Source organism: Ambystoma mexicanum, chromosome 9 (genome assembly GCF_040938575.1).
Source record: "Ambystoma mexicanum isolate Mex_15411 chromosome 9, UKY_AmexF1_1, whole genome shotgun sequence".
Classification (NCBI taxonomy): Eukaryota; Metazoa; Chordata; class Amphibia; order Caudata; family Ambystomatidae; genus Ambystoma; species Ambystoma mexicanum.
The window spans coordinates 710,396,620-710,420,548 of NC_090931.1; the positions used below are offsets into that span (position 1 = coordinate 710,396,620).

Sequence of the window (23,929 nt, forward strand, 5' to 3'; positions counted from 1 at the left end):
GGCATCGTGGGAGTAATAGTCCGAAACACCTGGAGAGCTGTAAATTGCAGACCTCTGGCTTAGATTCACCCTTGGGGGTGATTTCTTTCGAAGAGGTCAGTAATGGTTGGGGTTTAGGGAGTACATGTGGTCATCAGTGCTGTTGTGGCAGCTTCCTGAACACACCTCCCTGTGTGGTGAGTGCCAGTAAATAACTTCCATTCCAGAGGAATATGAATTTCCTTTCTACCAGATTCCATTTTGCACAGTGCAACACCTATAGTTTCAGCTGGGAGCAAATGCTAAGGTCTGTATTAAGTTAGGTACAGTGGGGATATTCTCAAATAAATGCAGAGCAAGAATAATTCCAGAAGGATTTATTAATTGATCACATTACATTGCAAACATAGTGCTTTAGTAAAAGTCCATGGCTCGTCTAAAAGAGCCAACTCTGCTGTTGATGGCCCCCCAGTCGCTGTATCTCCTGTACTCGCCGGGTCTCAGGTAGTACTGGCGTCCTCTGTAGTTTGGGTCTTCATAGAAGATCCAATGGCCCTCAAGCACGTTGCATGAGTGGATGTCATGGTAACGAAATTGCTCATGGACGTGGGGGCAATCATCCATAAACTCCATCATCTGACCCTTTAACTCTTCTTTCTCGTATATCCTTATCCTGAAGGAGCCCCGGTGCTACAGACATGGACAGAAAGAACAAACACGTACCATCACATTTCTTTAAATCATTAATGCAGGCATTGCAAGGCACATCAGTTGTTTAGGAGCCATTTGATTAATTTGCTTTACTAATGCATAATATTTAAGGAGGGACATTGAATGGGGATACATGCTTTTAGGGGCAATGTGTTGTTCTAAAATGTGGCATTCAACCACGAGATTGACATGTATGGAGTATTAGACTTAAAAGCAGACCGCGGCAATGATGTGGTGGAATGGATTTCTAGATTTTGCCCCAGGAAATAGGACATATAGCAGAAATTAGCTGGCCACTGTGCTGCAATTAAGCATAACGAAACAAGCATGCACAGATATCAACCTTACAGACACCCTCTCTGTACTTTGTCGCCTGCAAAAAGCTTGCGCAGAGAGAACAACCCTGCCTACATCATTAGCAAACCTGATGGATAACTGTGGGTTGGCCCTCAGGTTTTCAAAATGGGCACTGATTTATATTTTAAAATAATTCAAAAAGGGTGTCAGATCCTTTTTGGAGATTTGGCCAAATTCTCAGGACGCTTGAAAATCACACATTTTTCCTTTTACTCTGGACTGCAAAATGTTCATAAGCCAGAGGGTCTGTTTTATGAACTATGAGATAATGCTAGTCTTGTGAGACCCAGAAATCATTGCATGTTCCCAGAACAGCATGAGAACAGAAGCAACTCAAGCACAATGTTAAGAGATCACCATGGGATCAGTCAAGGGCGTATGACGTAAGGAATCATTAGCACATAAGTAGGAGGTCCAGGTGCAGCATTCCTATTGAGAGGTGTCTGAACAGCTCAACTAATAAGGCTGAGAACATCAATTACCCACATACATCAGCTACCCACATACAGGTTTAGGAGAGCTCAGAATGCTGCACTGTGACTAATTTATAAAATCTTGACACCAACTGCCATTTCACCATTGAGCAGATCTCTCCACTGGCTCCTGTTAAAGAGAGGATTGACTCCAAGCTATGATGCCTGATCTTTAGGTGCCTACACAATCATGCACCCACACACTTTGCGGAGAAACTGAGGTGGCATAAACCAAGTCGATCCCTGTGGTCCACAGACAAGCTGCTGTTGGTGATTCCACCATTCCTCCGCTATGTCTCCAGGGGTGACGGGCACTTTGCGGTGTATGACCCCAGACCTTGGGAGCTATGGAGCATGACGGAGCTGACATAATTCCATAAACCCCTAAAAACCATAAACCCCTAAAAAGGCAAGTGGACAGGGGTGGTCATCCTGATCATAGTTAGCTTTGGTGGTTGTGGAATTTTTTTAATGTCACCTCTGCCCAGATGCAAATTATTCTGTGAGGCTGCGCACTATAAATACTTCAAAAACTCAAAAATTCAAAATACCTATTTAATTACAAGTTACCCTTTATTTCCAGCATTCGATCAAACCTTAATACAGCTAAGGTACTTACTAAAATGTAAAATATGTTGTCATATAAATTTAGTAATCATGATTATGAGCTGGCAATTCCGTACCATTAATGTTTACAAATTTTGCCTAGCAATCAAGAGGTGAAAATAGTTTAACTGTTTTAACCCCAATATATAATGTTGACCAATAGAACACCAGCAGCACATATATCAAAATGCAACATAAACACTGTTTTTGCTAATACCCTTTCACATATTAAACAGTTAGAAATTCAAATGTTCATTTCGATTTACGTCCACCAAGAATTAGCAAAAGCAAATTAAGACTGTACTCTTTTCAACATTCTTTGTTCGTCTACTGTGGTGATATTCCTGAGGAAAACAACAGTTGTATGCCATTGGCATGCCGCCATGCCAGGGAAATACTGTCCTTCCTCTGCCTCCCTTTTTAGAAGGGTGGAGTAAACTGTGTGCCCTTCCCCACAGCCTGTGCTTGCCAACAGGCATGTCACGTGACAGCCCCACTGCTGAATGCCATGCTGCTCATGGAGCAAACCGCGGTACAATGTGTGGAAAGCTGAGCGCCCAACTGAAAGGTGTTACGCACACTTTCCGGGGTGTTATCGATAACTATTTTGGCCCTTTGTTTGACGGACACCTGAGTGTCTTTTGGACCCTCCTGTCCCACTTCAAATCAGCACTCTTGGATAGTTAATTTACTGTTCGCCATTTTGTGTGTGGTGCACAGAGCATAGTTGCACATGCACATGCTTTCATAATACAAGCCATGCCCACAATCAGATTCCCTAGTTTGCATGGGGCATGTCCACGCACCCTGCAGAGTCAACTCCCACAAAGTTAATAGGTGTGATTCCATTTTACAAAAGGGTTCTTGCGGCCTATTCTGTAATACAAATGTGTGCCTTCTGGGGGCAGGTCACACAATGTTCCAGTTGAACAGGTACGCAGTTTATTTGATGGGGCTGCAAGTACTATTTTTGCCAATGTTATGTATTCTCCTCTCATCAAGCCCGAATGAGCTGGTCCATGGGGAAAGCTAAGAGGGTAGCAAAGAGATACTTCATGGCTACACTCATTCCAAACCTATAGATAGGTCGCTATCAATAATGGGGTGCATTCCAGGTCAGGATTTTGAGTGACATCATAAAAAACACCACTCAAATGATGTGCCTTAGAACTCCTTGTTGGAATGCACCCCCGCTGTTGGTAGCTACTCATCTACAGTTCTATGGGCATCATTCCAAGTTTGGTAGTAATTCCAGAGTTACCATTGATGCCACCCATTCTGGCATAATTACTGCCCGAGTTTGAGGGGCAGTATGACAGAGTTACTCCTCATTCTTGGAGTTCATAGGACTTCACGGGGAGTGTGTTCGGAATTACTGTGGGTGGTTGTTCTGCCCACGGTAATTCCCCCAGTTTTTGTCATTAAATACTAAGGGTTTTCTCCAGCAGATTGCTGGAGTAAACTCTGCAATTCAAGCGCATACTTGTAATTTGGTGGTGCAGTAAAAATGGCAGTAATTCTGCTACCACCAAAAAAATTTGCAGTAAGGAAATCACTGCCTTTTTGTACTGTATTTATTTAATTGTCTTTTATAATGCACGATCCAGGATTCAAACCTCTGTTGCTGTGTGTGGTCTAGTTTCCAAGACAAGCACGTTGCCCCTGTGCTATTCTCCATTCACTCCATTGCCAAACTTGTAGTACCCCACATATATCTTCTGCTCAGAGGCATTGCTAGGGTGGTGCTGGGGGGGGGGGGGCTTTAGCCCCGGCTCTTTTGGTTGTAGCCTTGGATAGAAGCACAGGGTCTACAACCAAAATACTAGATAGCCCTGAGTCCTGATAGTACCGACATAAGCGTAGCCCCAGATCTTTTCCAGACCTAGCAACACCCCTGCTCCTGCATTAGTTACATGCACTATTCCATATATATATAACTACAAAGAATCAAGAGCTTGTTTGTTAGAACTTTTCCAAATCATTACTCTGTAAACAAAATGAACTGCACCTGTGGGATCATTCTGCAAGATCTGATAGAGTCATTGTACCCCATCCACTGCTGAAAATCGGGGTACTCTCCCCTTCTCAGGAAGTACTGGTATCCCCTGTAGCTGGGGTGCTCATAGAGCATCCAGGTGCCATTCTCCACCCGGAGGGAGTTGCAGCGGCTGAAGTAGGAGTGCAGGTCGGAGCAGTCTGCGCTGCACTCATAGGAGCGCCCCCCGTAGTTCCTGTCCTCGTAGAAGATGATCTGTAGATGGAAATGAAGTGTTAATTGTTGATTTGGAAATGCATATATATAATTTATTCAGATTTCTCCACTCCTTTGATACACATGCAGTAATAAAGCAGCACAAACAATACAGTCGTACAGCAGAGAAGAAATATAATGATTAGCATTTTCCTTGTAACAGTTATAAGAAAGTCTCTTAAAAATGGTTTGCTCTTTTCCTCTCACAATCATGATACGCTTGTTTTGTCACTTTTGTCACTTTTTCTTTGTTTCGTCACAATTTTCCCCATTAATAGTTTTTTCCCAGATCTAGTAACGATATCATTATATGTTGTACAGCTATCGGAAATATCTGTCTTATATACGTGTCACCCTCCTTGCAATGACAGACAGTGAAAATGATTTTCTGTAAACAGATTTTTACATATTTTTCTTTGGATTCCATAGAAGGTTTCAGCAAAGGTAGAGTAAGCTTGTGCTTCCCAGTTTCATGGAATGTCCTGCACCAACCACACGGTCAAGAAATTCCACATTCCATATATTGTCCCTGCTCCAGAGTTCCGGCTCAATTCTTTCTTTAGTAAAGGTCGGATACCGTCACCATCACTCAGTATGACAGGTGTCATGGCTAATTTCCAGTTTTAAGCCCACATTATGAGTCTGCCGGTAACCTGCCGGCAGGGTTACCGGTAGATTCACCTTACCGTTTCTGCCGCCCGATATCCCGGTAATACCAGAATATTACGGATGGCAGAAAATCCGGTAAATTCCATTTGCTGCCAGTCTGATAGCACAGTGAGTAAAGTGCTCACTTTGACATCTGTGCAGAACCTGCAGATGCGGGTTCGAATCCCGGCAGGGCCAAACTCAGTCTTTCAACCTTCAGAGGTCAATAAATAGGCACCACACACTGTGGGTAATAATAAGCAGCGCTCAGATGCCTGAGGGTTTGTAGCGCTATATGAATGCTAAATTATTATTATTCCCATGGAGTCCCATCAAAGCTACATGTTGAATCTGTAGAACACCAAGGGTCCTGGCGCTCATCAGTAGAGAAGTGTACTCTTGTACCGCTAGGACATAAGAAGCGTGCTAAAGGAAGAATGTTCCACAAGATGTGTTATGCTCCACTCCTGACAGTTGCTGTTCTGAAAATTCATAAAAACATGCCTTATCCAACAGGAGCCTTTAGCTACTTTTGATCCAGACCCATTTCTCTTCTCATCAGTGCCAAATTCGAAGATTTCTGAATAGGTGAAATTGGATTCAGTGAAATCTACGGTATCGGACACAAAGATGGCTCTCTCTGGTCTACCCATGTACTTATTGCAGAGACAAGAGGCTAATGTTGGGGAAACTAATACACCGCTCCCCTTTTGCCCCCCACCCACATAACCCACTGCCAAGCGTACCCATAGGATACATTTTCATGTAGGAGAAACTTGTAGCAAAGGCATTTCCACAGAACAGCAAGGCAGCATCTTTTCTCCAAAGAGGCGGCCGCCGGTCCGGGTAACGTTGGTAAAGTTGGTGCAAGAGTAATTTTCCTGCTCTGGGGCATATTCTGATTTTGTGCAGAATCTGATGCTCTCTGTAAGCATCATTTCCATATAACGGGGACTTAATGCTAATTTTGAGGGCAGTTCATGAACTATTGTCTGGCCATTCTATCACTCTATGTTCAGTCATTCAACACGTGAACACATAACGCTGCATCTTGCTGTTGGTCTGTGGGCGCCATTTTGAAAGAGAATCTGTTTCCATTTTCCATAGTGCACGGGCAATGAGTTTTGGTCCTTGTTGTGCTCCCTTTCTCTGATAATGGAAATACTACATTATGGAGGCAAATGGTTTCATTTCCTGTAGCTGCCTCGCTATTTACCTCTGTGTGTATTTCTGAGCCTGGAAATATAAGACTTGTGGTTTTGCATCTCAGAATGATGTCATTGCCCACTCTCCTACCCGTCCCGCCTCTCCGACACTTTGGGATCTTAGTATTCTGATATTGCAGGATCAATCCAGGTGTACTTCATACCACTGGCGTAAAAGGGCCCCCGCAACCCTTGCGGTGCAAGGGGCCCCGCTAGCACATGTCCTGGAGGAGGCCACACTTTGTAAAAACATTTTAAAAAAATTATAATTCTTTTTGAATTCACTCTGCATTCATAAAGAAATAATTTCTGTAACAGAAATTATTTCTTTATGAAGGCACAGTGAATTCAAAAAGAAACTATCTTTTTGAAGTCTGAGGGCTCCACCCCCCCATGACATGGAAGACCCCATGCTGGAGGCCTCTATGTCATGGGGTGGGTGAGCCCTTTGACTTCAAAAATATATAATTTCTTTTTGAAGTCACTGTGCCTTCATAAACAAATAATTTCCGTTACGGTTCGGTCCTTAACGGAAATAATTTCTTTATGAAGTCACAGTGACTTTAAAAAAAAACATTGGGCTTCATTATAAGTATGGCGGTCCGGAAACAACGGTGCCGGTAAGCTTACAGGCACTGTTGTTTCCAGACCGTTATACTACAGGTCTGCCTGCCAGAGCCGCTGTGCCCGACAGGTCGGACCCTGCCAGGCACAGCAGCCACGGTATGCAGACCGTCACAGAAGCACTGGCACGGTGCCAGTGCTTCCGTGTTTCCGATCCGCATAGAGTTCTATGGGATTCTATGGGAATGGGGAACTACAATTTACTGGCGCCTGACTTTCCGGGGCACCAGTAAGGAAAAAAGGGTGCACACCTAAATCTATGGATGGCTGCATGGGTGTGCCTGTATGGTGAAAGAGTATACACTTAAATGTATGGATGGCTGGGTGTGCAAGTGTGTATATGGTGAATGGTGTGTGTGGTTGTGTTCAGGGGTGCAACAAAGCCTACATTTTGAGGGGCTAATCCTTCGAATGTTGGAAGAGGCGCTAACTTCATGGGCGGTGGGGGAGGGGCAAACTGATTTGTGTGGGGGCATCTAACTTCTTTACGCATTTTAATGACACTATTCTAGTGCAGCTTAAATGTTACAAGCAGTTAACTCTCTCCTTTAAGTCTGCAAGCACCCACTTATGGACTGCTGTGAGTTTTAGCAGTCTCCTCTCTACCCTTCTAATCACTCCCCTGGTCTGCAAGTACTACAGTTTGAGCTTGTCCTGAAGAAGATGGTCGATAACCACTAACACACCATCGAAACCGGTCGACCTGACCTGTTGTGGCTCCACCACAACTTTTTACGATATCCCCAAGACCAACAGGGGATACCACATGAAACTACACTCAAAACCCAGCAAGCATGGGTTTTGAGCACATCCCATAGTCAGTGGGACTGTGCGTTTGTGGAAAAACTTGATAACGTTTGATGTACATTTTTGGGCAACCACCCATCTGCAAAAGAACTCTTGAGTCACCAGGGTGAATAAATCATAAGGAAATCCCGATGCCTCCATTTTTTGCACTTGTCATCACCAGCCCCTTAGGCTTTGGCCACGAGATTTAATCTCTCTCTCTTACTTTTTTCTTAACATCGCTAGTTGCCCCACCATTGTCCCCCTTTCTCCCTCTTGACAGGCTGTTGGTTACCTTGCCACTCACGCTAGCAAGATTACCACAGACACATAGTGGAACTCAGTCACCCCTCTCCCCCCCAGACAGGCACTAGATCCATCACCGCCTGTGGTTAGACTACCCACTAGATACCACCCCCACCCCTCACTTCCCCACCGGTGGGGTCCGGGTGTCTCAACAGAGGGTCAGATTAGCTTCCTATCCTGTGTCCAACGAGTAGGACCACCTCCTAAACACCACTATCAGTTGTTCCGCCTAGCCTTGCAAACTGACAAACTTTTTCCCCAGTGAACCATTCTTTGTGTACCAGTATGTTCCTACGGTTTGGGAAGGCAGTTGCCACCCCGGCTCTTTGAGCCTTAATTGACCCTGTTGTTTTTTCCTGCAAGTACTAAACCCACATCACAATTTAAAATTTAAATTGCCTAATAAATTTGGCATTTGAATGCAGGTACTACCAGTGAAATGCTTTAAGTTAGTAATTACTGGGCCCTTATTAACAGCGAAACACAGGTGGCGTGTTACATTTGTATCCTGTTCTGTCCGGCAACTGCTCTGAAGGTCAGCCAGATTGAGACAACATAGCCCAAAATTTCAGGGGGGGGGGCTGAGGGGAGTGCTGAAACCCTGTCAACTCAATGATGTTATGCCACCACTTGTGTTTAATGCCTTGATTACTTAATGGTAATCGTCATTACTCCTAGCCCTGTACTTGTGTATGAGGCAGTACTAGTGTATGAGGCATTTTGCCTCATACATAAGTATTGGGATGAGGTAGAGGTACATGGAGGTAATGCCTGACTTCGCTACCTGTAATCTTCATTACTCCTAGTCCCACTCTTCCTCATCCTAGTACTTACCTATGAGGCAAAGAGCCTCCTGGACCGTTGGTTTGCCCGGTGAAGCCCTGCTGCTATGCTGAAGTCCGAATTCACCTTGACTACAGAAGACCTGAAAAGGACGACTCCTCCCCTTGGGTTGATGGGACCAATCGACCCCAAGACAAGCTCATCTGCACATCCTCTCGGAGCTGGCTAAACTTCCATTGCTGCTACAGGAACCGAGTGCCAGGGAGAGGAACACCGGAATCGAGTGAGTGTCTTTAAGTTGGAACCGAGCTCGAGGAAAATCCTCCGGACTCCCAGGAAGCAGGACTGGCCAAGCCTGAGCCACTTCAACAGGGTGCTAGACCCCAGATGCAAGGAAAGTCCACAGTGGTATCCGAGAACCACAGTGATGTTATTTGTGAGAGAAGCGAGGAGCTGAAAACGGGAAGTGCCACCGATCTGAAGTTTGCCCATTGCTGCTGCTGACCATCCATTCGTAGTGCAGGAGCCCCCAGATGTCCTCCCTCTTGTCCCCACAACTGAGGCCCAGGAATACGAGGATCTGCAGACCTACACAGGAACAGATGCCAGCTGGAACCACTTTCTTCTAACCAAAGGTACTGTAAACTAAGGGGTTGCTTACCTCTTGTCGTGTAGCTGTGTAGGAATATCGGGAGGATAGCCCAGGGGCGACGTGCTCGCCTTGGAAGCAAGATGACACAGAGCAACACAGGTTCAATCCCCGGGTCCGCGCTTAGAAACCTCTGAGTATTAAGTGCATTATAAATAACCTGTCATATTATATCACATCATATCATACGTAAGCTCTGGGACAAGGAAGAGGGAAGTGTGGGTAATTCAGTAATAAAGAGCTGATTTTGGAATTTGGGGTAGGAGGGAGAGGGGGGCAGGATTGTGCGATAAACCATGATGGTTGTCCATGTCTAGGCTAAGCTGGCATGATATGTGGTATTAGTGGCTAGAGAGGCATTTTGGTGCAGCCAGTATAGTCATTCCTCAGTTTAGTATGACTTTTTTAACTGCGTATTTCTGATAAAACCGTCCTGCTAAGTGTAATTACCTTGCTAGACTGGCATTTGGGTGCTGCCAGTCTAGCCGTTTCTTACTGCTGCATTGTATATTTTCCTGTGCATCTGGGATAAAATGATATGATATAAGTCATTTATAAAATGCCTGTACACAAGTGTTTCTAGGCTCGACAAGACAAGCGAGGGAAGATAGAGGGAGGACAAGACAAACAATCTTACTCTGCCTTGTGTCATTCAGATTGTGTAAGTGCGAGAACGATAATGCAAGGGGAAAGGGAGGGGGAAGTGCAAGGAAGAGGGGAGAAGAAAACAGGGCAGTAATGCTCTGAGTAAGTGCAGCCAGCGCAGCTCTGGGTAGTGCAAGGAGAACAAGGGACTGTAGGGTTACAGTTACAGCCCCTAAGTGAATGGTAGGCCTAGCGGCAGTGCAAGGGCGATTGATCAAGAAAGAGCCTGGATTCAGTGAAACTCTGAGGGTAGCCAAGCAACCAGTCAGTACAGCAGACAGGTAGGTCAGCAGTGGAGGGAGAGAGAGAAAGCAGAGGAGAAGAGGAAGGTTTTGAGCTGCTTCTGTAACTGTCCGCTCATGCTTGAAAAGGGCAGAGAGGCCAGAAGGAATGCTGGAATCAAGGTTAGAGAGCAGATCTTCATGGGTGTTCCATGCCTCTGGCAGCTCTGGAGTCAGACTGATGGTAATGTAGACAACAGATTCAGTGTGGAGATTAAGCTGGGATACGGCCAGCTTTTACAGAGTTTGCCCAGGAAAGGGGTGATGGATATTGGGCGATAGTTTACCGGGCAGGTAGGATCGGCAGATGGCATCTTGAAAAGTGGATGCACAAGTGCTTAAGGAGAGAGGTGAACATTCCAATGGTGACAGAGTGATTACAGAAATCGGCTAAGGCTGGAGCAACGGTGTCAATATGGTCGTTGATGGTTCTGGAGGAGCAGGGGAGCACCTGCTTGGACGACACTTTCATAGATCGGACTTGTCTAGAAACCTTGTCAGGTGTTGTCAGAGAGAAAGAGTGCGAAGGAGGAGGAGAGGGGGAGATGGCCAAAGGGGGGCCGAAAGAGGAGAGGAAGAGGAAGAGGAGATAGAGGACAGGATGTCGTGAGTTTTAGCAGAGAAGTGAGTCGCAGAGCCAAACAGAGGGCCTGGGAGGGCACAGGAGAGTTAGAGACTGCAACAGTATTGACCAGTTCCTTGCCGATTTTAAAGAGTTTTGCCGTGTTGTTAGAGGCTGCAGGGACTAGGGCTTGAATGTGTGATCTCTTCTTGATGAGTGTTATTGCTTTGACTGGCATTTTGGTGCAACCAGTCTAGGTATGTCTAAATGTGACCTGGCATGCTTTACTGTAATGTTATTACGTGTCTACACTGGTCTACATTGTACAGCCAGTGGGGCATGTTTTCAATGTGGCACAGCATTTTTTTATAGCAAAGCATTAATGTTACCGTTACAGCCCCTAAGTGAATGATAGGCCCGTCGGCAGAGAGATGGGGGTTCATGGGTGCTGTTGTGTGTGTTGTGTATATGTATGTATTTTGGTTTGTGGGGGGTGGGATGGAGGCGGTGAGAAACAATGAGGGATTGGGGGGTAAAAAAAACCAAATATTTTTTTTTAAAAGGAAAACCGCATTTTAAAAGTCTCAAGAGAAAAAAATCTTTACAATGCCGGTTTTCCAATCAAAAGAAAATCGGTCAATGTAAATCGATCTTTTTCTCTTGAGACTTTTAAAAAGAGGTATTTTCACATAGAACCGATAAAGCATCTGAAGGCATGAAACACACGTAACTCTAGCACTATGCATGAATCTGAAATTGACTTGAAAAAATGCAGTGCACCACCAAGAACAAAGTAAAGCACAAGTCAGTGTTTCCTGAAGCTTCATAGAGTTATGTTGCTGGTATTGCGCAAGAGTGGGTGTTACCCCATTCTGCGTTGCTGAGTAAACCAGCTATTCTATCATTAGTCTAGGCATCTGCATAGACAACTGGTTATTACAGCCGCTTGTCATTTTCTTCTTGCTACTTCAGCTGCACATCGTCCTCGTTATCAAATGTATACATTACGTTTCTCGGAACAGTGACCAATGGGGTCCATGTCGGACCCAGTGGCAATATGCAAGGGCATCATTTTACCTATTTTGCAAGAATGTCTTTGCTGTTATTCAGACGGGCCCCAACCCCACCCAAAGAAGCAGTCTGGCCTGCATTACTATGCTATGCCGGCTTCAGAAAGAAACCCCAGAGGAGATGAAGCCTCATGAATGTGCATTTTTTGTGAATTGTAGCTTGAATCACTGGGTAACGACACAGCCATTAGTCCACCTCTGGATACAACCAGACTATTTAGGTAGCTGGAACTGAGAACAAAAGCTGTGCCGGAAATTGCTGATCTAATGCTTCAAACCTACTTGGGGTGAGTGTTACCAATATCATGAAGCTCATCTGTGCCACTGCAGAAGGAACAATGGTCCAGCCCAAAATGAGCCGCATGGACTGCACTGTAAGAATAACTCCCCTGTGCATGAGATAACATAAAAGCAATTCCGGGCATGTTTCATCCTCATTGGGTCTCATGAGTGAGGCGCACTCCCATTGCACTTAGGGGGGATCAAGAGATCATGTGATGGAAATGCTTGAGCTAACATTTCTTAACAGATGAGCTGTCTTTTCGTCATTTTATCTCATGTGTGCCAAAGCATTATGGGATCAATTACTGTAAGAGGTGCAACCACCACCTGAAAGGAGCAGTGTGGGCTAGATCGCCAACCCATGCCATGTCTGTGTCAGTCTATGTCAGCTAACTTGCAATCAGAGATGCATCACTGCCTGGCTGCCCCTCGTCAATTGCATTTTATTGAATGTAAAAAGAATCCAAAAACAGTACAATAAAATTAATATAAGTGAGTACGGGTTACATCAACAGAGAAAAAGCAAAGAGGTTGTTTTAAGACACAAGAGACGAAAGAAGGTAGAGTTTAAGATTTGTTCGGGAAATGTAAAGAGACGAGGAGGAGCGAAGTGAGAAGGGATAAGCGTTCCAATGTTTAGGAGCCAAAAGAGAAAATGAGCGGAAACGAGACAAAGCACAGGGGAGCTTAGGAACAGTTAAGAGAAATAGATTCTGTAGGAGCCATGGAGGGACATATAACGAGAGTAGGGAGGAGAGGTAGGGTGGGCCAAGCCAAGGCAGCGTTTGGAGACTATCAAGAGAAAGTGATACAAAAGATGGGTTTCGAAAGGAAGTCGTGAAATTGAGAGCAGGGAGGATGCAATAGGGATCAGAGGGGGTCGAGAAAAAGGAGACAAACGGAGGAATTATAGATAGATCAAAGAGAGAAAAGGTGGGAGGCAGGGAGACCAAGCAATAAAGATGACAGTAGTTGATACGCGAAAAAACAAGGGAAAAGAGAAAACGTTTAGTAGAATGAAAAGAAAGCTAAGTGCAAGCATGATGAAAGTCAAATAGAGCATAACGCCAGGAGTGGGCAATAGAGGGGATATGAAGGGAGAAGGAGAGGGAGGGATCAAAGATAATGCCCAGGTTATGCACTGGAAGTGACAAGGAAAGAGAGGATGGGGGGAGGAAATAGGGGAAGGTGGAGTCTAAGAGATAGTAGAAGGGGGAAAGAACAGGACCTCAGTTTTTGAGGGATTGAGATGTAGGAATTAGGAAGGCATCCAGTTCTGAACAGCTAGAAGACAGTTAGAGACGGTGGAGTACAGAGCAGAATCAAAGGAAGAGAAAGAGGGAAAGATCTCGGTGTCATCAGCATGAAGGTGAAAGGAAAGGTGAAAGGAGGAGATGAGGGCGGAGAGAGGAGCAGTGTAGAGAGAAAAAAGAAGATGGCCGAGTACTCACCCTTGGGGGACACCATAGAGAAGAGGGAGAGAGGAAGAAGAGTGTCTAGCCCAAGTGACAGAATAAGTCAGTTGCAAAAGATAAGATCTAATCTTTTTGAGAGCAGACCCACAGATACCCAAAGAGGAAAGAGAAGAGATAAGGAAGGCGTGGTCCACAGCGTCAAACGCCACAGACAGATCGAGAAGAATAAGAATAGAAGAAAGCTTAGAGTGACAGGCTGTGAGAAGAGAATTAGAAACATGAAGAAGTGTGGTTGCAGTGGAGTGAGACAGCACAAAACAGACTGCAAGGGAGGAAGAAGAGAATGAAGACTCAGGTAACGGGTTACTTGGGGATAGGCGGCCCATTCAAGAATTTTAGAATTAAAGGGTAGAAGGGAAACAGGGTGGAAATTAGCTGGGGAAGACGGATTGAGAGAAGGTTTTTTCAGAATAGGGAGAATAAGCGCATACTTGAAAGCCGCAGGAAAACAAGAATGTACAAGGGAAGAGTTAATAAGGGAAGCAAGATTAGGAAGAAGCTGGGGATATACTTGAGGGATAAGAGAAGACAGGAGAGGGCCAGAAGGAGAAGCAGTAGGATGAGCACGAGTTAGTAGAGCAGAATTCTGAAGGTCTGTGAGAGGAGAGAATTATGAGAAAGAGTGAAGTGATGGAGAAAGAGAAGGAGAGGGGGTGAAAGCTAGACAAAGGTAAGCAACTTTAGATGTAAAGTAGTTTGCGAAGTCAGGGGAAGAAAGAGATGAGAAAGCAGAAGGATGGGGCTTTTGGACAGAAGATATTGTGTAAAAGCTGATAGAGACAATGATGGTGGTGAGATAAAGTGTAAGTCCAGAAAAGTAGGGTTTCTTGGCAATGAGTAAAGTCGTTGGGTGGGTCCTTAAATTTCTATGCAGAGTGAGCAAGTGCTCCACATGCTTCAACAGTACTAATTTCATGGAAAGGCTTGAGTTGATGACTTTAGATAAATGCGATTAACGCAAGTAGCATTTCATCATTTTATTGTGTCTACAATTTCACCAGGAGTTTCATGGTATCATATTTCTGAGCAAAATAAAAAGTCCCCTAATATCTACATCAAAAGATAACCAAAATTCAGATATCGAATGTCTACACCACACATTGCACCTGGTGCGACAATATTGATCCCTTATTTTCACTATGATTTAATGTATAAAATAAACCCATGCCTTTGGCCTTGGCATTAAAGAGGGGCGGTCAAGCCTGCCCTCCCGGTGTTACTTATCACCACACAACTGACTCCAAGCCAGTTCTTTGTTGTGTGTGCAGGCTTCAATGCATGAGTCTGTATTTACTGGCCATCTCAGTAGGGGATAAACATTAAGCACATCACCTCTCAACAAAGGAGAAATCTCATTCACACGAGATAACAAGCACTTCAAGACGGACGTGCTCAGGTCTGGAAGTTCTATTCCACTTACAGAGACTCAACAGAGAATAGCACTTCAGTAGCAAGGACAGAACTGAGTCTTCTCGTCCTCTGGGGGTGCACCAGGGCAGGACTTGCATCACTGTTGCCCATTCTGGTTGCAGAAGGCAACCAATCATATACACATGACTCCAGTGTCAAAGCCCAGCTCAAACCTCTTGTGACCACTTTTCCTTTGCACGAGTTAAAGGGATGGTCTAGTAAAATTCTTTATTTAAAAAATAGATAGGCCACATAAAAAAAAATATACTAGCATCCTCCGTTTTAAAACTATTCCAGCTCAAAATTCGAAAAAGCAAGCACAGGGGCGCCGCCATTTTGTGAAATGGAGGCCCTCCTGTGCTGGCTTTTGCTTTTGCTGCACTAATGAAGGAAAAGAAAACAAAGTCTACCGCTGGGTGGCTTTCCCTTCATTAGTGCCGGGACTCGGAGGACGCGGACCGGAGACCAGAGCAGGAAAGCTGCAGCTGAATCTCGGTAAGTGCTATTTATTTTTTTTTACAAAAAATAAGCACTAGCTGCGGTTTTTTTCTAAGTTTTCCGGGCTGGAGGAGCCCGGAAAACTTAGAAATATAACCGCAGCTTTAAAAACGTATTTATGTTCGCGGTCGCTTTTGAAGCGACCGCAAACATAAATACAATATTATTGTGTTGGAAAACGCTGCGGTTTTTCATTCCAAGGAGCCTGAGAAACTTGGAAAGAAAAACCACAGCGTTTTCCAACACAACCCAGGCGAGCACCGGAGACCCAAAGTGAAAGCCACAGCAGGCAGAAACACACGCGGTTGTGTTTACATGCCGCGTAGTGTTTCTACCTGCAGCTGATTTCCCATTTGGGGCTCTCGGGCTCCCCGTGGGGAGCCCGAGAGCCCCAAATGGGAAATGCTAAAGGCTGCGTTGTCTGCCTCAATCTGCTTTCCCATTTGAGGCTCTCGGGCTCCCCGTGGGGAGCCCGAGAGCCCCAAATGGTAAAGCAGATTCAGGCAGACACAACGCGGTTGTTTTCCGCAATGCCGCGTTGTGTCTGCCTGAATCTGCTTTTCCATTTGGGGCTCTCGGGCTCCCCGGAAGCCCGAGAGCCACAAATGGTAAAGCAGATTCAGGCAGACACAACGCGGTTGTGTTGGAAAATGCTGCGGTTTTAAAACCGCAGCGTTTTCCAACACAATAACGTTGTATTTATGTTTGCGGTCGCTTCAAAAGCGGCCGCAAACATAAATACAATGTTTTTAAAGCTGCGGTTTTATTTCTAAGTTTTCCGGGCTCCTCCAGCCCGGAAAACTTAGAAAAAAAAACGCAGCTAGTGCTTATTTTTTGTAAAAAAAATAAATAGCACTTACCGAGATTCAGCTGCAGCTTTCCTGCTCTGGTCTCCGGTCCGCGTCCTCCGAGTCCCGGCACTAATGAAGGGAAAGCCACCCAGAGGTAGACATTGTTTACTACAGCTGGCTGGCTTTTCCTTCATTAGTGCCGCAAAAGCAAAAGCCAGCACAGGAGGGCCTCCATTTCACAAAATGGCGGCGCCCCTGTGCTTGCTTTTTCGAATTTTGAGCTTGAATAGCTCAAAATTTTACATAGGAAGTTTTAAAACGGAGGATGCTAGTATATTTTTTTTATGTGGCCTATTTTTTAAATAAAATCTTTTACTAGACCATCCCTTTAACGTAGCTCAATAACCAGGAGTGACAATATTAAAATGGCAAAAGTACAACAAGAGAATGCAATGTCTGGCAATGAGCAGTCCAAAAGGGGTTTGATGTCACTCACTAGCCCTAATCCAATATAATCCGCCACCACAGATAGAAAAAAAAGGGGATAAATGGAGAGCAAATCAGAGCTTCACTAGATAAGCGCGCCCTCCACCGCATACAGGCTGGAGCAAAGGAAGACGAACTGTGTGGGACCAAGTAGTACCATGAGCATGGCGGGTGAGGAGGCTTGCGTAGTAAGCACAGCAGACGGAAGGTCCTCTTGATGAAAGAAGCAGTGGAAACCTGTGTTATCAAGGTTGCATGGGAACGCTGAACACTCTAGTCATCCGTTGGGTATCGAATCAAAGACTGGTGTTGCAAGGTTCCCACACACCCTGCACATTTAATGCACCCTTTTGCCTGGACCTGACTCCAAGGAGCAGGGGAGTGTTTTTTTAGAAAATGCATTCATTGAGGTAAGAGCATTTCACGGAAATTGCCAAAGTGACCAGCCCATAATCACAGCATGTTTCAGGTCAAGAGTCAAGGGCAAAACTAGAACTGAGGTATCCAGGGGACAAGGTGGTCAGAAATCTAGTCAATGGCTCGCATCGTTGAGGCCCTTGCTTTCTGCTAACTGGACCAAAGACTGCCAGCTGCAGCTCAGTTTACAGCCCCCAGCCAATAGGAACACTTGGTCACTACTCTAGGTTGCATCCAAACCAATGATGTAGCAGTAAAAGGTTGGTTGAGCCTTTCGGCCGCATATTCATTCAACATATATATCCCAATATTGGATCTAAAGTTCACACTGGCGTTAACAAAGATCCCAGCCTTACACAGTGGAATGCCCAGTGTGCGCCAAGTACCTTTCCCATGTTGGCAGGTCAGAAAATGCGCAGTTTGTGTGGCGGACAGCGCAATGTGCTCTTTATATACTACGCACGGCCAACAATGCTCTCATACAGAAAGAGCCTCCTTTCAGCACGAAGAATACGTGTATTTGTCTTTGTTGCGCGAGTTTACAGTCCTTTCAACTACTGTCAAGGGGTCTGCCACGTTGTGAAAGGGATTTCTGGCCCTATTGTCACCCCAGAAAGTGGACATTGCACAAAGCGCATATGTAAGCATGTCAATTCTACTTCCAGAAGAACAAAACATTTCAGGGGGCGAGCGAATCTTCTGGCTCTGTGAGAAAAGAAACGCAAGCGTCATGAAGCCCATTTATTGCAAGTTGCTTCAATGGAGAACTCCAGGTCTGCTCACACTGGAAACACCTCTTAGAAAGAGTGAGCGAAGTGAATGGTGCGTGTCCTGCCCATGTGGCCTCGTTTTCTTGTGACGCTAGGTCTGTGCTGGTCATCTATATGTCATGCTAAGCATCATTTGTATAGCAGAATGTTTACTTGCATGGTTTCTTGAATCTGATGGTTGTCACAGAGACAAGGCGTATGTCCACTCCTCAGGATAGATGTCCACAGGTGGGATAAGCAGCTATGCCACCTACTCAACACTGCGCAGTGTGATGTGAGACGGTCTTTGACTCCATGGTCATCAAACTTTGAGGCCTTCCATGATGCCTCTGAGTTAGTATGGTTGTGCTGAACCAAAACACAGGAGACAGGAGAATGCGCTCCCTTGTACCAACTCCGCTGGGCTGTGCAGGCAGGAAAGCTGTGTGGGACTACTAGTTCACTTAAAATCAGGGTGGAATTTGAACTATGGCTCTTCTGGAAGCAGTGGCCTGAACTAGGCCACCTTAAGTGTTTGAGAATTGCTAGGGTTTATGGGGAAAGCTACAGCGGTGCGGGAGGATGTATATATAACCCTTGGGCTAAACTGGGCTCTTTGAATTATCTGGAAAAATGCACGGCATTCATCCTTCCCTAAGAAGGTAGTTGTTTCCTTCCCCTTTTATACGAGGGTAGCCGGGTGGACGTGGGTCCCACCCACAGTCAGCTTACAAGAAGGGACGTGCGAGAAGGGTCCGATATTCTGTTGAACCTCTGCATAGCAAGGGGTGTGCCATTTTGCAAATATAAGTTCTCTTTGACTTTTAGAATTTGAGAGTGAGCAGGACATACTGTTGGGCGAGGATGAAATTGCAATTGCGGGTTAAATGCAAGACACAAGATGTTAGGGAGAATTCTCAGAAATGTGCTAATTCCTCTCTACCTTAGAGACCCCCAGCAACTTTGCTGGATTTTGAGGACTTGAATTTTTAACCTGAAGAGAGTGAGACCCTTTTTCCACTCTCTCATAGATTTTAATGTGATTTTGAACTCTATAGGCATCATCTTTTACATTGTGTCACACAGCAACTTAATTGCAGTGACACAGGGATGTCTTTCAGATTTCCCCAAGGGTTAAATACCTTCTCTTGGATAAACTACTGTTTGCAAGAGCATTGAAGTGAAATTGACTTTACTTACATTTGTAACTTTCTAGACCCAGCACACACTATCTTACAATAGGGTGCTGGACAGGTTACTTAGTATCCCCTTTGTCTAGCTTCTCATGTACCATTTTTATGTTATCCTTTCCTCCATGAATGGCTGGTGGCAGTGGTTTATTTTTAACTACCGTGGTGTGCATTTACTGTGGGCTGAGTTCGCAGCTGCAGTAAAGCACCCAAGGGTGGCATTTTTGTCAAAATGGCCTGGTCTTCTTTTTTCCCCATTTCTTTCTGGAAAGGTCCTTCTAGAGATTTACTTTGTGGGCCAAACCAGGTTTGGTCCCTTTGTTAATTTCGCCTTTGGTGGGATTCACGAGGGAAGCATGCCTCTGGCTCCAGGGTGTCTGGCATGGGCAGGAAGTGAGGGAGTTGCCCGAAACTCCCTGTGTTTAGTCTCCTAGGAGACAGGAATGCACTCTTAGGTGATTGGCCAGCTGGCTGTCCGGCAAGGACAGCCAACCTGCAGGGTGACTGACAGCTGGGCTGGAATTAATGGGAGAAACCTGCATAAAAGGCAAGGCTTTTTGGCTTGGAAAGCAGAGTCGACCACTGGGCGAAGGAATCCGAAGAGGAACTTGAAGAGGGCGCCTGTTGCAACTCCTGGACATTTGGTTTGCCCGGTGAAGCACAATGTTGTGCTGAAACTCCAAATTCATATCGACAGAGAAGCCCCTGCAAGGACGACTTCTCCCTTTGAGTTGGTGGGACCAATCAACTTGAAAGTAAGCCACCTGGACATCCTCTCGGAGCTGGTTGAAATTCCGCTGCAGTTGCTGCTGGAACCGAATAGCCAGGGAGAGGAACACCAGATGGTGTGTGTTGCTTTTAAGCTGGCCAAGAGCTCAAGGAAGATCCTCCGGACTCCCAGGAAGGAGGACTGACCGAGCCTGAGCCCCCTCAACAGGGTGCGGGACCCCAGATGCAAGGAAAGTCCATCTTGACAGCAGGGAACTGGGATGTTGCTATTTGCGGTAGACACAAGGAGCTGAAACTCCAAAGTGCCACTTGTTTGAAGATTGTCGGTTGACCGTCCCATTGCAGTGCAGGAGTCCCCAGAAGTCCTCCCTCTTGTCCCCACGTCTGAGGCACAGGAACACCGGGATCTGCAGAGCTGCACAGGAACAGGAGCCACCTGCTGCACTTTTCTTCAACCTAAAGGTACTGTAAAGTCTGAGAGAACTTACCTCTTGCTGTGCCACCTAGCTTGTCCTCTTTGGAGACTTGTCTCGGTTGCCCCTGTAGAGTTGACAACAGCTTCTTTACCTGAGAAGGCTAATCAGCTTGTGGCCCTACTTTGATTTCTTATTATTCTACAAAGACTTCTAAAACATTGTGCAAGACGTTTACTTACCTGCAAGCAGTGCTTCAGTTCACCTTGACTTTTGCTAACTTAACATTGGCTGGCCTGGCTCACTGAATGACTCTTCCCTCCTCTGCTTAGGTGTTATGTCTTCCTTCCAGGAAGGGGTTAACTGACTTGGCATTGGAGGCTACCAAAATTACTTACGTGCTTCAGAATATTTGTGTGATCTCTTGTTTTATTCTAATAACCTTTTTCTTTTGACATTCTTCTAAATCTGATTCTAAATACAACAGTGATATATTAATGTCAACAGCACCCTAACTATTGAAGTCACCTGAGGGTTTAGGTAGTTTCTGTATGCCATCCCAAATTGGTATTTGCTTATTTAGAAACTAAGAGTGTGTATTTTCTGAAGTGTATTTGAGTGTTACTATTATATTGCCCCTTCTGAAGAAGGCTTACTCTAACTGACTGATAAATAAATTAATAACTGTTTAATCCAAAAACCTTGTGTGTAAGAGTTTATCTGAACACTTGTCACTGTGAATCTCTGTGTAATTACCCTACAGCTCACACTGTTCTTGCCTGGTTTACTTTGTTTCTTTCGGATCGCACTCAGACCCTCGCTATGCCACAGTTTCTCTCCCCTTCTTGCTTTCTCACTTGTGGTGTCCCTCAGGGATCCTCTCAATCGCCAATTATGTTTAACTTCTACATCTGGGCCCTGATTTGTCTCATCCGCTCCTATGGGTTAAACTGCTACTCCTATGCAGATGATACCCAAATCCTGATCCGTCTGGACCAGGATCAATCAGAGACCTCTGTATGCCTCCACAACTGCCTTAGGGCAGTCGGGATCTGGATGGACCAGAATTGGCTAAAGTTAAATGGTGATAAAATGGAGGTACTGTTGGTAGGCTGCCCCCCCAACCCCTCCCTGTCGACACCTGATTTCTGGCCCGCTGCCTTGGGCCCGCTACCCAACCCAGTTAGCAAAGTCAAGAATTTAGGAGTTATCCTCTCCGCTTCTTTGTCAATGTCTAACTAGGTTGCGGCCGTGTGCCAGTCCACTCACCACCAGATCAGAATCCTTAAGAGGGTCATGCCCTTGATCCCGGTAGCCCTCTGCCCCCCTGTGGTAACCGCGTTAGTCCTCACACGACTGGACTATTGCAATTCACTCTATTTGTCTCAACCTATCGGCCTTATCCATCGCCTTCAGCGTATGCAGAACCTGGCTGCTAGGCTGGCTACTGGCTCCCCTTATGGTGCCCACATTACACCAGTGCTTCGCCAACTGCATTGGATCCCGGTGAACCAACAAATTCAGTTTAAATCTCTGTGTATTGTTCACCGGGCTATTCACGGTCAGGGTGCTGAATTTTTGCAGCTTAAATTCACCCGATATTGTCCGGACCGGGACCTCCGCTCTGCTACTTCTAACCTGCTTACTGTCCCCAGGTTTAACTGGGCAAGGCTCGGTGGTAGAGCCTTCTCTGTTACCGCGACCATACTTTGGAACAGTCTCGCTGAACCTCTTAGGGCCACTGTTAACCATCTAGAATTCAGAAGAGCGTTGAAATCCAACCTGTTCTAAGCCTGACCACTCCATTGGTCTTCTCCGACTGGGTAGCTTCCTTCCAGCGCCATGATGCCTTTGGGCGCACGTGCGCTTTACAAATGTTAATAACATAACATAACATTGACCCCTCTTGAGATGAGCCTGGCTGCTCAACACGCTACCAAGACTTATACCAAAGATTAGGTTCCTATTGCGAGGAGGTCAGGGTTGCCATGAATCGCCGTTTGCGGCCCTTTGGGACTTTATGGTCCATAATGCACCGCAAACTCAGGTCGACAGTTCTCCCAACATGGCCAACCTCACAGAAACACTGCTCTCTAGTGTTTACGCATGACGTGCTGCCTCCTAGAAAATAGGCACGCCCCCGCGGCTCTGCACGTCTCAACGATACTGGCAAGTGCACTCGTTACTTCTTTCCTCCGTAAGTGCCCCTTCCTGATACTTACCATCCTTTTCCTTCCTGGTACTCTTTGAACTGCCTTTTGCGTCCACCAAGGACCGTTCTCCGTTCCATCCCAGACCCTTGTTCTGTGCTTCCGTGCACGTGGGTTTCCCCTTGCACGCACTGAGCATTGGACTTCCTGCTCCTATTGCTTCCCGGATTCCGCCTCCACATTCCTTCCTTCCTGGATACTGAACTCTTCCCTGCTTCCTGAGGCTGACAGCGATTCTCACACTGGACCCAGAGGATACAGGCCCTTACCTGTATAATTCCCAAACAGCCAGGAAAAAGGAAAGATCTACAAAGAAGAAATCGACCAAAGACAAACAGGTGAGACAGGGGGCTGAGAGTGACAGTTTGAGACACCCAGAACCTGCTATTGAATCTAACATGGAGGCTGCAGTCCAGGCCATCATGAGAGAATGCAAGAATTAACTGCTGAAGTTCAAAAGCTCAAGGCTGAAAAAGCAGCACTAAAACAACTCGTGTTGTCCAGGGATTTGGCATTCAAGGAAAGTGCCCTGGTAGGGGGTATAGTGGACAAATACAATGGCTACTCCAAATCTCTGCGTGCCATCCTCGACTCCTGTCTGGTGCATTTAACGTTTAAACCCTACTATTTTTCCAGGCCCAGGGCCAAGGTGGGATTTATAATCTCTACACCTTTCTGTCAATGCCTTAGCCTGGGAAACTCCCTTAGTGAACTCAGGAGACCCACTCCTGGATAATTAGGATGGATTCATAGAAGCCTTCAAAACTATGTTTGATCGGCCAGAACTCGTTTACAGCACTCAGGAAAGGCTTCTGGAGTTCCAACAAGGAAATCAAGATATGCTTACTTATGTTTAAAACAATCAGCTAAAGAGGCCGATTGGTCTCAGGAGGCTAGTTTTACCCTGTTTCAGAGAGGGTTGAATGACGAAGTTAAGAACGAACTAGCCAGAGTGGCCCGTACAAGTTCCTTTCAGGCCTTGATGGATTTGTCTCTACAAATCGACTTCCGAATCCAGGAGAGAAAGGCAGAGAAAAGAAAAACAAGAACTGCACCCCCAAAGACATCCGTGGAGTATCCTAGCCTCAAGGGAACACCCACTCAACACTCTTCAGATCCTGGACCTATGCAGTTGGGCTCTTTGCGAGGTCCGATCTCTCCACAAGAAAGGATCCGTAGGATCTATGCGGGACTCTGCATGTATTGTGCTTCTGATAATAATAATAATTTCACATTTATATAGCACTACGAACCCTCAGGTATCTGAGCGCTGCTTATTATTACCCACGGTGTGTGGTGCTCATTCATCGACCTCGGAAGGATGAAAGGCTGAGTTTGGCCCT

The 23,929-nt window shown here is 45.7% G+C and overlaps 1 protein-coding gene across 1 annotated transcript; it reads right to left on the minus strand.

Moving 5' to 3' along the window:
* Positions 1-393: 393 nt before the first annotated feature.
* On the minus strand, positions 394-22,128 carry LOC138487397 (gamma-crystallin 1-like). Its single transcript, XM_069613966.1, has 3 exons — positions 22,015-22,128; positions 4,135-4,377; positions 394-669 (listed from the first exon to the last, which is right to left on the minus strand). The coding sequence occupies exons 1-3, from the start codon at positions 22,126-22,128 to the stop codon at positions 394-396; spliced, it is 633 nt and encodes a 210-aa protein (XP_069470067.1).
* Positions 22,129-23,929: the final 1,801 nt, after the last annotated feature.